This window comes from Camarhynchus parvulus, chromosome 7 (assembly GCF_901933205.1).
Source record: "Camarhynchus parvulus chromosome 7, STF_HiC, whole genome shotgun sequence".
NCBI lineage: Eukaryota > Metazoa > Chordata > Aves > Passeriformes > Thraupidae > Camarhynchus > Camarhynchus parvulus.
In genome coordinates, this window is record NC_044577.1 from 11,728,253 (window position 1) to 11,741,165 (window position 12,913).

At 39.6% G+C, this 12,913-nt stretch overlaps 1 protein-coding gene across 1 annotated transcript in view; it reads left to right on the forward strand.

Moving 5' to 3' along the window:
• BMPR2 (bone morphogenetic protein receptor type 2) overlaps positions 1–12,913 on the forward strand; it is a 105,675-nt gene that overhangs the window by 43,637 nt on the left and 49,125 nt on the right. The window contains exons 2-3 of the mRNA XM_030952500.1: positions 8,673–8,846; positions 10,122–10,301. Coding sequence (XP_030808360.1) covers positions 8,673–8,846; positions 10,122–10,301 — 354 coding nt within the window. The remainder of the gene's footprint in view (positions 1–8,672; positions 8,847–10,121; positions 10,302–12,913) is intronic.

The window sequence follows — 12,913 nt, forward strand, 5'->3', positions numbered from 1 at the left end:
AAGTGTTAAATATATTCTGTGATTTGACACTTTTATGGTATTTAATGGTTTAATCATGTTTTATGCTAATTTGCTTCTACTTAGGAGTATTTGAGCTTAACAGCTTTTTCAGAAGACTTTTTGGATGTGCTTGGACCCTTGCATTTCCATATAGAACACACAGACTGGATTTTGCTTAGATACGAAATGAAAAGTTTTTGGAAATGACTCTAAATTGAAGTCTGATGACAAAGATGAGTATTTTAAAGCTTAATGAAGTGAATGCTAAAATGCCGTGACATTTTACTGTTTTTACAACACCAAGGAACCTGCTGCAGTCTCTTTCTCTAAAGCCTTCTGAAGTGCCAAGTTGTGTGATAAAATGTCATCAGTCCTGTGTAATCACTGAACTAAGGTACTGGTACAGTTTTTTTTTAAACATACCAGAGGGGTTTTTTCAGAGTTAGCAGGTGATATATTTGGGAATTTCATATTGGTCAGATTGATAACCTTTTTCCACTACCTTTTTGTTACGTGCCTTTTGTTTTAATTCTGTCTTGTTAAAAATCAGGGGGACTTTAGCAGAGGGGGAAAAAGATGGAAGGCAGAAACCTGCTGAACTAGACAGACTTACAGACTTAGGACATTTGTTTTTATTGTATACTGGCTGAACACAGCTATACAACAGTGTTAAGGAAAATGCTGCGTCACTGTGAGAGGTAGATTCTTTTTCTTGTTTAGTTGTATACATTATGGAGGAGATATTGTAAGGTGGAGGAAGCTCTGATTAGTGGCCCGTGTAGTCAAAGGTCAACTTGTTATGGCTGTAGTGGAGACTTTAGGACACTTGGGTTTAATTCTGCAGTTTGTCCTTCTCTGACCCTGGCTGAGTCAATATCCTCATTCGAGATTCAGCTCGAATCTCTTCCCATATCAGCTGAAAAATTCTCATCCTTTTGATGTAAAGCAGTATTAACTGTTCAAATTCACTTGACATTCTTGAATTTTGACCCCAAACATAGGTGTTGCTGGCTTTCTTGCCACCATGTCTTGTTCTCTTACTAGATAGATAAAACTCTACATCTGTGGTAATGTCTGGTTCTCATGAAGTCTGCATAGCAAGGTGGTCTGGTGGTCCTCAGAAACATTCAGAAAGTTGTAGCAATAAGGCAGTGACATGGTTTATTGGCAGTAAACTCAGGTATTTTTTCATAAAATCTGGCAGCATTTGGGAACGACATAATTCATCAGCTGCTAGCAGTAAATCTCTGCCATCCTGGTTCTTTGCTGCCTGGCTTCTCTTGCATAAGCTGGGTTCTTCTAAGGCAACACTTCTTTTGAGAGTGAATTGGGTAAAAGGAGAACAAGGCCTTCAGTACAGAATTTGAGTTGACAATTTACTTTTTGGCCTCTCCATACATGGCTATTTATGTTAATTCCAATTAGTGAGATTGCTGGTGTGGTGGATGCATCTGGTCAGTATTGTATACTAATGTAAGGCTGCAAGGGGGGCACGTGTTGGTAGCCAGGAGCCAGTGAGGTTGTGCCAGGAGGGGCAGCTGGTCCCAGAGGAAGCCATGGACTGTGTACCAAAGTGGTCTGAGACAGCAGTGCCTGAGTGGAAAGCAAAATGTGAACCTTTTGCACAGCATGACTCAATACAGTTGCCACATGGTCTGGCTCTGTTGCACTTATTTAGTGCTAGCAGACCCCTGGTTCTTCAGAATGAAGCTGAAACGCCAAGATACCCAAGGACTGTTAAAGAAAACTCAACAGGATAAGGCTCCACTGGTGTCTCCATTGCTGCTGGTAGCCTTGATCAGCCCACAGCTCTGTGTTAGAAAGTGAGCAAGAAAGGAAAACAGATTTCAAATTTACTTGCTTGCTTGCAGGCTAGATTGAGAAGGAAAGACCACGTATATCCATGTACAGAAAAAAGACACTTGAATTTTCTAGTCTGTTTCAAGGGCAAAGGACCTTGTAGTGAACATAAGTTATTTTGTCATCTGCACGTGCAGTCAATCACTTTGAAATGGGTATCAGTACAAGCATTCATTTTAGTTTTGGCACTAGTTCTCAATCAAAGCCTGGCTCTGTGTAATTGCCAGCATTTGAAACTGTGATGTTAGTCAGCAAAAGCAGACAAAACCAAAATAATTTTCATCAGCAAAGGCTAAGGACATGCAGTGTACTGTGAACAGATTATTTCAGATTTTAACACCGAGTATAAACTGTAAAGGGTTTCTTGTCAAAATATATTTTACAGTATATCTTGAGGTACATATTATATCGTGTAAAATAGTTAAGGATTATGATGGTTTTTATTTCCCCTCCTTTTCTTAGGAGGAGAGGAAAATATGTAAATTTACTGCAGATGTAAATTTCTGAATCATTTTTCTTTACTTTCCTTCCTCCTTCCTAGAAGTTCTGCTGTATTCTCTTGTGCAAATTTCCATTATTTCATCTTCGTGTCTTTAAAATATTAGTCCAGTGGTTGTGTAAAGCAATAGGCTGTGCAGCCTGCCTGACCAAACATTCCCAGGCTTTGTGTTGCACTGTGCTGCTCCTGACCTGCTCAAAAAGTCTCCAGGGCATTTCAGGTTGGTTTAGAGCTTCATGTCCTCATGCCTAATCCTTAGGCAGACAAGTTATTTTGGTTTTTTGACCAGTCAGTGCAGAGCCCTGCTGTTCAGTTGGTCAAACATGCTGCAGAACAGAATACTGGAAGTATAAATATGTGGAAGATTACCAGTACTTTAGCTTTTTTCCCTCCCACTCTAGTTGGTATTGAGAGGGGGGCTGTCTGGAGAAGCACGACTTCCTTCAAAGGACATCTGCTTATGATACATTTTAATATAAGTGGATACACATTTAGAAAAATTTGTAATTAAAGCCTCCAAGGAGAAAAAGATAAAAAAAGGCAACAGAGTATTTGCTAAGTGATGTTTTCTTCAAGATTCTATTCCTCTGTACATCACACGAGAATTCAGCTATCAGTATTTGAAAAGATATACTCAGAGGAGCTTCCTGGTGTATACCTTCCTTAGAACAGCATGTGTTCATGATGCAAACTATCTCATAACCCTGTCTCGAGGGCAATGATGTTTCCCTCTATTGTGTAAATAAAAGAGTTCCACAGAAAGCTGACAGAGCCAAAATAAAACAGGTTTTGTGTCTATGGCTGTTCTGATGAAAATCTCACTAATTGACAGGACAAGTTACAGAAAAAACATCGATCTTTGAAAACAAATCTGTGGCAGCCTACAGAGATTTCCAGTTGAATGTGTGGTGGCCTGTATTTAAAGAAATTCCATTACAGGCAAACATGCTCAGAAACCTTTTTCTTTTTTTGCCTTTTTTTCTCAGTCACCACCATTATGGATTTAAAGGCAGTTGGTGTAATTACCAACAAGGTACCCCTGTGTGTGGTCTGTGACGCTGGCAGGTCTGCTCTTGTAGATTGCATGCAGGTTTGTCTTCAGACTGTTCTCATTCTTTTATTTGTCACTGTTGAGTCACAAAATGTTTTGCCTGGCATTAATCATAAAGTGGCAACTGTGTTATTTATGTTTAATTCCAATTATTAGACCATGGAGTAGCATTCGACTAACATTTGAGTCCTTTTTCTCTGTTCCTTTCCCCCTCACTTCGCACTTGATGTGAATTCTGTGTACTGCATTGGATAGATGCAGGCTCAGGAAGCCTCAGTTAAGTACTAATGGAAGCGACTTCCGATGCTATTAATGAAAATATGACTCATGTTCTAAGGATTTGCAGTTGGATGCTGTAACTTTTGGTATTTCTCTTTCATTGTTTTCAGTAGTTGTTTTCCTAGTACATGCAGTGATCGTGAAAGAATTACTATAAAAAAACAACAGCAATGTATTCATTTGTTTAAACTCCTCGTATGGATGAATGGTGTGTTAGTCGCGTACGGCATTTCTGTCATAGTAGATGCACTTGGAACTTTTTTCTGATCTTTGCTGTTCAGAAATATCTTTAGTGGGGAAAAAAGGCAAATACTCAGATAGTAAACATATCAGGGTGTTTTTGTAGTGGACAGACAGAATTCACTTATCAGTGTGAATCAGTTCTCTGTTTCTGAGCAGCTGGAAATAACATCATGATTACAGGGAGAAAATACTGAAAAAATCTATATAGCATTTTTTCTGTGATAACGTTCAGATTTCTTTTTTTTTTTTTTTTTTTTGTTGACAGTAGAACTGACTAGTTCTAAGATGGTAAATCACATAAAAACCTGAGCTGTATGCCAGAAGGAAATTCCTGAAGCACTGCTCCTCTTTTTTGGGGCTGTGTGGTATGGGGGTGAACTCTACGCCCCTAGACCACTGAGACAGTAAGCGTGAGCCACAGGATGGACTTGGAAACAATGGGCAGTTCCCAGTTCCTTTGTGATTCCAGGAAAGTAATTTATTGTAGTCTATTTACCCATTTTTGGAAAATGACAGTAAGTTTTCACAGTCTGATTCAAGTGAAGTCTATTACAAGTGCATGTGGTGATCAGACTCACCAGTAGTGGCAGCCAAGCAGGAAAGCTGAGAACATTTACTGATTCTTAGATGACTTCTTGGAGTACCCATATTCAATCCGAATGCCACTCATGTTTGTTTCTGAAACTGTATATAAAAGTGTATTTTTGTATACATAGAGGTGTAAAATGGGCTGGAGAGCAGCAAAACTCGTTTTGCGGTTTGGTTTTTTTTCTGGTTTACGATAGGGAGTTGAAGAGATCGCTGTGCTCTTCTTGGCTTTTTCCTTGGTGGAACTTCTGGGAATGGTGCTTCCTTCTTGACTTTGTTAGCAATCTCTGCAGGATGAGAGAACAGAAGCTTGAGTTCATTTTATTATTTCTATTTAAGTATTTTGACATAGTTTGTCTGGGATGCAAATACAAGAGGAATGGAAAATTGACATTTCATTATAAATCCTTCATAATTTCTTGTTTAAGTTTTACTTTTTGTCCTCTTCTGTGTCATCCTATCTGTTGCTTCTGCAGTTTCTCCAGTAGCCAGTTTTTCAGTGGTGTATGACATGTAGGCATTCAATTGCCATTTATTTATTTCAAAATCTTTCATGAAATTTCATTAAAGAGTTAGTTAGAAAAGATCTGAATGTGTAATGAGTTCAATGTGATGAACAGAGTTTACTATGAAATTACCTTATAAAGGTAAATTTGGGGTTTTGAAAAGGATGGCTTCAGCCATGCAGCAGATGTCCTGTGAAACCTATGCTGCCACTTTGGTGCTAGGTCTTGGTTGTGTTTGTGTGCTGGGACATTTCATGTCTGGGCAGATACACTGCATAGCTTGATCTGTAATTGGCTTCTGCATTTTGCTGATTTGAGGATACCCTGCTGGTGTATCTTGGGTCTGTGAAATCTGTAAGGAAAAGGGCACTGCACAGTGAACTGCTCATGGCTCCCTAATATCTGGCAAGCACCCATGTCTGCAGGGACTTTACCCTTCATGTTTCTGACAGGTAGCAAATGAACTGGATGTATCAAATAAATTGGCTCAGCAGCCTCAGTCTTCATAAGCTAAGTTATTTATTTTAATTTCTCATGTTGTTTAATGAGGATCTTAACATTAAGGTATTTCCTCGGGTCTGTTTGGATCTATTTGAATTGAGGACAAGCAAGAGAATCCAGTAGTTCTAGTCTTACCCTACCATCTTGCCTGCCTTGGAGACAAAGGAGCCCAGCTGAGAAATAATTTTTGTGTCTTATTTGCTGCACATTGGAGACATGCAAGAATTGCAGAATGGTTGAGGTTGAGAGGAACCTCTGAAGGTCATCTGGTCCAACTCCTTGCTGAGGCAGGGTCACCTAGAGCCAGCTGCCTGGGACCATATCTAGACAGTTTTTAACTATCTCCAAGCATGGAGAAGCAGCTTTGGAACTGTTTCCAGCTAAGCTGCTCCGGAGTGTGTTAGTGGCTGCCCTCAAGCACTGCAGGTGCACGGCTCCCAAGGGGCAGGGAGATGTTCCAGCTCTGAATGCACCCTGCATGCCTGCTGCCTTCCTTGATGACTGAAAACTGACAAACATCATCCGTGTGGAACATGTGGAAATCTAAATGAGCAATGGTATTTCACCTTAAAGAGTAAGATTTCTGTTGAAATAGGTCAGCTTTTATAAAGAGGCACTCCAGCACTTTTGTGTGGTTTTTGTAGTAGTACTTTGTAGTACTTCTCTTGGGCAAGGTTTAAGGCATACAAGCGTACTCACCGAGGCGAGAGGCTGCTTTCAAGACCTGACCTAGAAGTATTCCAGTACTAAAAGTTTTTAAATCTGACTGGTTTCCAATGCCTAGAAGACAGAAATCCCAGAGCAGGAATGTACTGAAATCACGAGCAGTAACTGAAGCAGCTCATCTATTCTGTTGTTCTGCAAGATGGTTTCTGTACATCTGAATGCCCTACCCAATTTTCTTCGGCATTACAACTTCAACAATGAACGTACAGAGGCCACAGAGAAAAATAAAGTCGCTTTTGTTCCATGTCCCCTGTTCTCCAGATGTTCCATGCCATCAGGGAAGGGGCAGGGGTCAGCAGAGTATTGCAGTGGGTACTGCTCCCACAGGGGCTGTGCTTCTCCGAGTTATAATCAAAGCAGGAATGTGCAGTGATCAGCATGAAAACTCTACTTGTTGGATGAGTAACCTTTATTTTTTTTTTGGAAAAGTTTCCCACTGAGATCATCTGACATTAAATTGTGTCAAGTTCACTCGTATTTTTATTACTTTGCAAGAAAATGGATAGACACTCAGGTTGCTAGCTCTGTGTTGTATTTTCTCATGCTTGCCCCATCCTCCCCTCTGCAGGTATTCTTATAGGGCAATGCAGTCTTTTTAAATCAGAAAAGCCTTTGGTAGTTACTTTTATTTTCTGTAGTACATGTATGGTTGGACAGCATCTAGCATGACTCTTAACAACTTCTCTTTTTTTTAGTATCTTCTCATATTCTTACCTCTCAATCTTGATCTTAGGAGTTTTATAGAAAGATTAAGCGTCCTGAAAAGTGAGCAATTAAAGCTGTCTCAATCAGTGGTGCACAGACATGATACATGTCATTATTTTTTGTCTGAGTCCAAGGCAAACTCAAAAGGTTTTGGTTTGTTTTGGTCTTTTTTCTTCTTTTATTAGTTCATGGGCTCAAAGATTTCTTCTTTTAACATATTGAGGTATTATTAAATAATATGACAATATGACTTTCCTGGAATTACTTTTCTTTTTAAACAAGGAAACCAGATTTGTGTGGCTGTTTCATAAATTCTGTTCCTTTAAATCAATTTTTCACAAAGGCAAGTTATGAAAGGGCTTATCTTGAAGCAATTTGAGCATTTTGTAAACAACCAGATCTTGGATGGCCTTAGCCCCACTCAGCTATCATATGCAAGAGATTTTAAAACCTTCTTACTGTCCCTCAGAGCAGATGTGTCCTATTTCACAAGGCTGTATACTTTTGTCCCATTGTGTCTTGAAAATTATAATTCTGTGATAGTTTTTTCTCCTTTGACTTTTCAAAAAGTGAGTCAGATGCAGCTCCCTTACGGCAGTGGGGTGCTGTCCTTTCGTACGCTGTCTCTTGGCCAGTCCCGTGTCATGGAGCAGAGAATGCAGGACAGATGCTTCACGCCTGGCATACTCAGCTGTTCTGAGAATAAAACTGCAGCGTGCAACTGGCAAGTTCTGCTGCAGGCAGCATGTGCTGGCTGTTCATGTGTGACCTTTTTGTACTCAGTAACTTGACTAACTCTGCTCAGAGAGATTTTTTAAAAAATCAGATGTGAAATTTAGGCAACTGACTTTCTGACCAGAGTTCAGAGAGGTGGGTGAGCAGCATGGACTGCCAGCCAGGTTCTTGGAGTGTGGGGAGCTGCAAGGGATTGAATTACACTGGCTTAAGAAGTTTCTCTCTCCTCAGCTGAGAGTTTTGCCCCCACTGAGCTGACACGCAGCTCAACTGATCACATGTGCTCTGCCAGACTAGTAGAAAAATCAGCTAGGTTGTGCTATTTTAATTACTGCTGCCACACCATAAACTGGGAAACACTGACAGAATGCTGGCCTGAATAGTGGAGCAATCTATAGTTGTCTCAGCATAAGAGAATTACAAATTTTGACTCCTAATGAATAATAACAGCTTTAAAAGTGAGACACATGTATCCAAGCCTCTTGGTTTTTCTTAGCCAATCACCCCAGCTGGTGACACAGTGAAGCAGTGTTCTTGCAGTAAGTCTGCCTTGCTGAAACATGGCTTCTTTGGGGCCAGTGCTGAAGAATGATCAAAGAAATAAACCATCTGTGAGAAGATATTTTATACAGTATCTTTTAATAATTTACAGTTACATATGCTATAATTTTACTTTAAGTTCAAAATCTCTTTTACCCAAAAGACCAATCTACTTCATCTTGCATCTTTTTGCTGCCAATGCTTTGATGAGAGTTAAAGAACTGGATGAAATCTAGTTGCTGAAAAATGTACTACAAATTCTTACTGTGATTGGATGTTTGCTGAGCTGTACTTCTGAATAGTTTCCTAGTGCCTTGTAGTTACACATCTAGCTTTTTTGAATGTATCTTTTCAGAAGACCTTAATAATCTCTTTATTAAAGTTAATATTTTATGCATGGAATCACTGACAAAAATTATTTTTCTTTCTTTGGCTAAAGCTACCCAGAGTGAGGAGCGGCTGTGTGCATTTAAAGACCCCTATCAGCAGGACCATGGAATCAGTGAGAGCCGAATCTCCCAGGAGAATGGCACCATTTTGTGCATGAAAGGTAGTACCTGCTATGGACTTTGGGAAAAAACAAGAGAAGGAGACATACATCTTGTAAAACAAGGTATGTAACAGTTCAGTTATAGTGCAGTAGTTTTGTTACTTATTTCCCTTCTTTGTGATCTAGCCAGCTCATCCAAAGCTGCACAGCTGCAGAACTAGATTTCTTGCACATTGTTAAAATGCATAATTTTAAACTTTCCATTTAACTATTTTAAATGTGAACAGAAAGTTTGTTTGAAATTAATGACTTCTGAAAGAGACCAAAGACATCAATGTGCAGTTGAAAGAAGAAGCATTAAAATTTCTTGTTACATAGGATGTCCAGAGGAAGATGGCTTTCTTGAATTTCAGTATATTTATTGATGTAATGATTAATATAACAGTAAGTGTCTTATTAAGTAGAAAGTGTATATTCATACTGATTGGATGTTTGCTTACAAAGGAAATTGCAGCTTTAGTTCAGATATCAGTACTGTAATTCGGTGCTGTTGTGTGGGGAGAATGAAGGTAGGAGGTGAGGAGGGCCTTGCAGTTTCTGGAGACATGTTTTGATTATGATTCTCAGGGATTCTTCTCTTTCTTACTTGGATGCAAGTTAATGTAGTATAATACTGAATGAAAGTGCAGCTGGTATTTACAAATAGCCTGTGGAGTTGTAGTCCATGATTCCTGTTTGATCGGGCAATCTGCTGAAGGGAGCAGCTTGACTCCTCACCTCTGCCCCACTGCTGCCCCTTTCCCTTCCAGGTATTTGCGGATAAATGACATTTAACTGCTGTTGACCATGCTTGGGAATGAACAGTTGCTGCAGGGACAAAGGACCTGGTATGAACCAGGCAATAAGTTGTGGTCCTGTAGAAAAGACCAGTGATGCTGACAATGAGGAAGAGCAGAATTTTGAAAATTATGCAAGAAGCCCCAAGCTGTAGATGCAGTCTTGTGGCCTAAGGAAGGGATTAGGTTGCAATTCATATAGTCTGTGGACCAGAAAATGGTGATATGGTCTGTGGTATCAGAGAGATGAGAAAAAGCCTATTTCTGCTTAGAAGGCTCAGAAATTCAGGTTTTATCATAGTAAGGCAACAGCTGAACATTGGCCTTCATCCCTGTCCACATTTTCTTCTCCTTGGCTATGGGGAGTTCTAAAAGAAGTTCTTCAGGTTTTGGTTTAAAATATGGTAGTAAAGTCAGACAAGCAAATTATGATAACTGTTTTCACCCACTCTGTAATGTTTAATCAGGTAATGTATGGATTTCTGTAGGTGTGTTTATCCAGTCAGTAGAATTAATTTTATACTTACTTGGAAAAAAAAAAGTAATTTGCTTCTTTTTGCAGGTTGCTGGTCTCATATAGGAGACCCACAGGAGTGTCACTTTGAAGAGTGTATAGTTACAACCACCCCTTCCTTGATTCAGAATGGAACATACCGCTTCTGCTGCTGTAGTACAGACTTGTGTAATGTCAACTTCACAGAAAACTTCCCACCTCCTGACCCCACTGATACAACACCTTACAGTAAGTCAGATTGTTTGTGTTTCTGTCTTTTCACGGTATAAAGATTTTAGGGAAAGAGCCTTCTTTTTGTGCTGCTGTTAAATGTGAAACCTGTGACCTTTCTGTGTCACAGAGATGGCAAACAGAACAGAGCTTTCCCTTAGGAAGTTTGTCACACTCATATTCCACATTGCTCCACAAAGAAATGCTTACAAGAGGATTGTTTGTATTGGCAACTGCTGAATATAGATTATATTTTCCAAAATGGTCTCTAATCTTGTGTTTTGATATTTGGATGCTCGACCTCATAAGCCTGTGGAGGTATTCAGAAGATTCAGGACTTCTGTTGAGAAGAGGCCAGTGGTTTCATTAACACTATGGTACCTTTGGAAAGTTTGGCCTGTCTGTTCAATCATAAATCACAGGGAGTTTTGAGTGGTAGAACTGGTCTTGTATCTCTCCAACAGTTCTCTCCAACAGTCTCTGAAATCTGACTTCTTTATTTTGCATATCTCTGGTAAGGGCTAACTTTGACATAATGTTCAAAGAATACTAGTTTGAGCAATGTAATTTTCTTTTCAGTTATTTATTATCAAATCAGCCATATAAATGCAAGGGATCAGACCCCTTAACCCATGAGAGAAGCAAGATCATAATTAGCAGGTACGCTGTTACACTGTGTTCCAAAAGTTAACCTTTAAAGAAGCTGAGTTAGTGGCCTAATCTAAACATTTGGATAGCCTTTTCTAAATAAGAATTGTGAAAGGGAAATTGAATAAAGTTAGGTATGTAAATGGAGGCGCAACTGTTCTGTATGTCAAGAGTTCTTTATCAGTGGAAAGTATTTTGTGAGATGAAGGTGTGTAATTGGATAACATTTACAGCTGTAGAATGCCAAATGAATAGCTTGTGTTTAGGAATGAGTGTGTTTGAATTAACTTCAGTGTGAAGATGCTGATACTTATCATGGGTGCTTTCAAGAAGGGCTGTAGGGTCTGGTATTTGTAAGGAAGTTGGATCAAAATGAGGGTTTGGTTTGGTGTGCTAAAAACTAGTGGTCTTTAACTTGGAAAGTGTGTACAGTATGAATGGGTAAAGAAGGTTGGTAAAACATGCTGCCTTTTGGTTGACAGTACTGTTTGTAGAACCAGTGAACAGTCACCATGGTCACTGTCATCAGTGTCACTGTGCAGTGCAGAACAGACTCTGCTTGAATTTGGTAAGAGTCATCCCCAAATGTAACTGGAGTTAGTGTTGTGCAGGGAAATTAGACAGGAGGAAAAACAGCTGTAAAGGTAATTCCTTGTCCCTTTCTGTGCCCCCAAAACAGGAAGACCAGGTTCTTACAAAATGACTTGTGCTTGTTCTTCTCAAAGGATAAAAATTACAAGCTGAATTGATTCCGTTGTTGAGCGATAAGACCATCAAATAATTTTAAACGGATTTTTTGATACCGGAAGATCTATCTTGATTTGCAAAGGGATGGGGGGGATGGGGTGGATTAAATCTGTAACACAGTCCTTAATTCACCCAGCTGTAATTGAGTGCTGCAGCATACATTTCTACTGAGTCAAACTGGTTTGTGTTATTGTGTCATCTTCCATTTTCATAATAGGCAAATTTGGCTTTAGGCATAAGCACAAGCAAAGGAGGTTGCTTCAGAGCACAGTTGTCTGTCTGCTTTGACTGGGTTGAGAGATGGAGATGGGCCATTCCAGCAGCAAGGATGGCCTTGTTTACCACTCTGGTGTTTTATTTGTGAAGCTCTACCATTGCTGCATCTGACAGAGATGAGGCTGCTCCTGGCTGTTCATATCCAGCACTCTGGTAGCACTCTGGAGGTACAGGATACTTGAGAAAGCTGCAGGGGTGAAAAAGCAGGGAGGCAGCAGCACAAAGACCCCTGCAGTGTTACTGACCCACATTCCAAATGGTGGAATGTTCATGGTCTCTCAGCTCCTTCCAGAACCCATTTTGGTGCTGTAAGATTATATTTTGGCTGTTAAGTACAGAATTCTTACTTTGGCAAAGTTGAGTTTCTACAGAATTGTTGGGAAGCTTTGTATTAGCTACTAGACACCTTTCTGGGGCACTCTTCCAGCCTTTCTGTTATAGCTGACAGAATGCTGTGAGGACATTAGCAAGGTTAGCTGCACAGGCTGTGGCAATCTGTGTTTCCAGACCTTTTAGATTATTAAATTGAACAGGTCACAGTCACATGGGAAATCTTCTGCAGAAGGTTATTTCACTATAGCCTGTGAACTGTAAGAGCAATATTTTTCATCTGTATTTTTGATAAATGAGGTTCTTGAATGGCCCAAAGTAAGGTATGAGACCTCCTAGAACTGTACTTATGATCCTGGAAATGTTGAGGTGGAGGTGACTGGTGTACAAGTATGTGAAACCTGAATTCATACAATTATTAATGTATCCAGCAGTTAACTAAGTATTTGTAAATGGTTTTTTTCTCATTTCCAGTAAAATTATAGAAAATAAAAAATTCCTGGAATGACGAGCAGAAATTCAGCTGTAGTTTAAAAACTAATGGAACTCGAAGACCTTGCTGATGACCCTAATCAATTTAAAGCTGAATTTTTAAGGAAAATTGCAGTTGTTCTTTTAAAGATATTTCC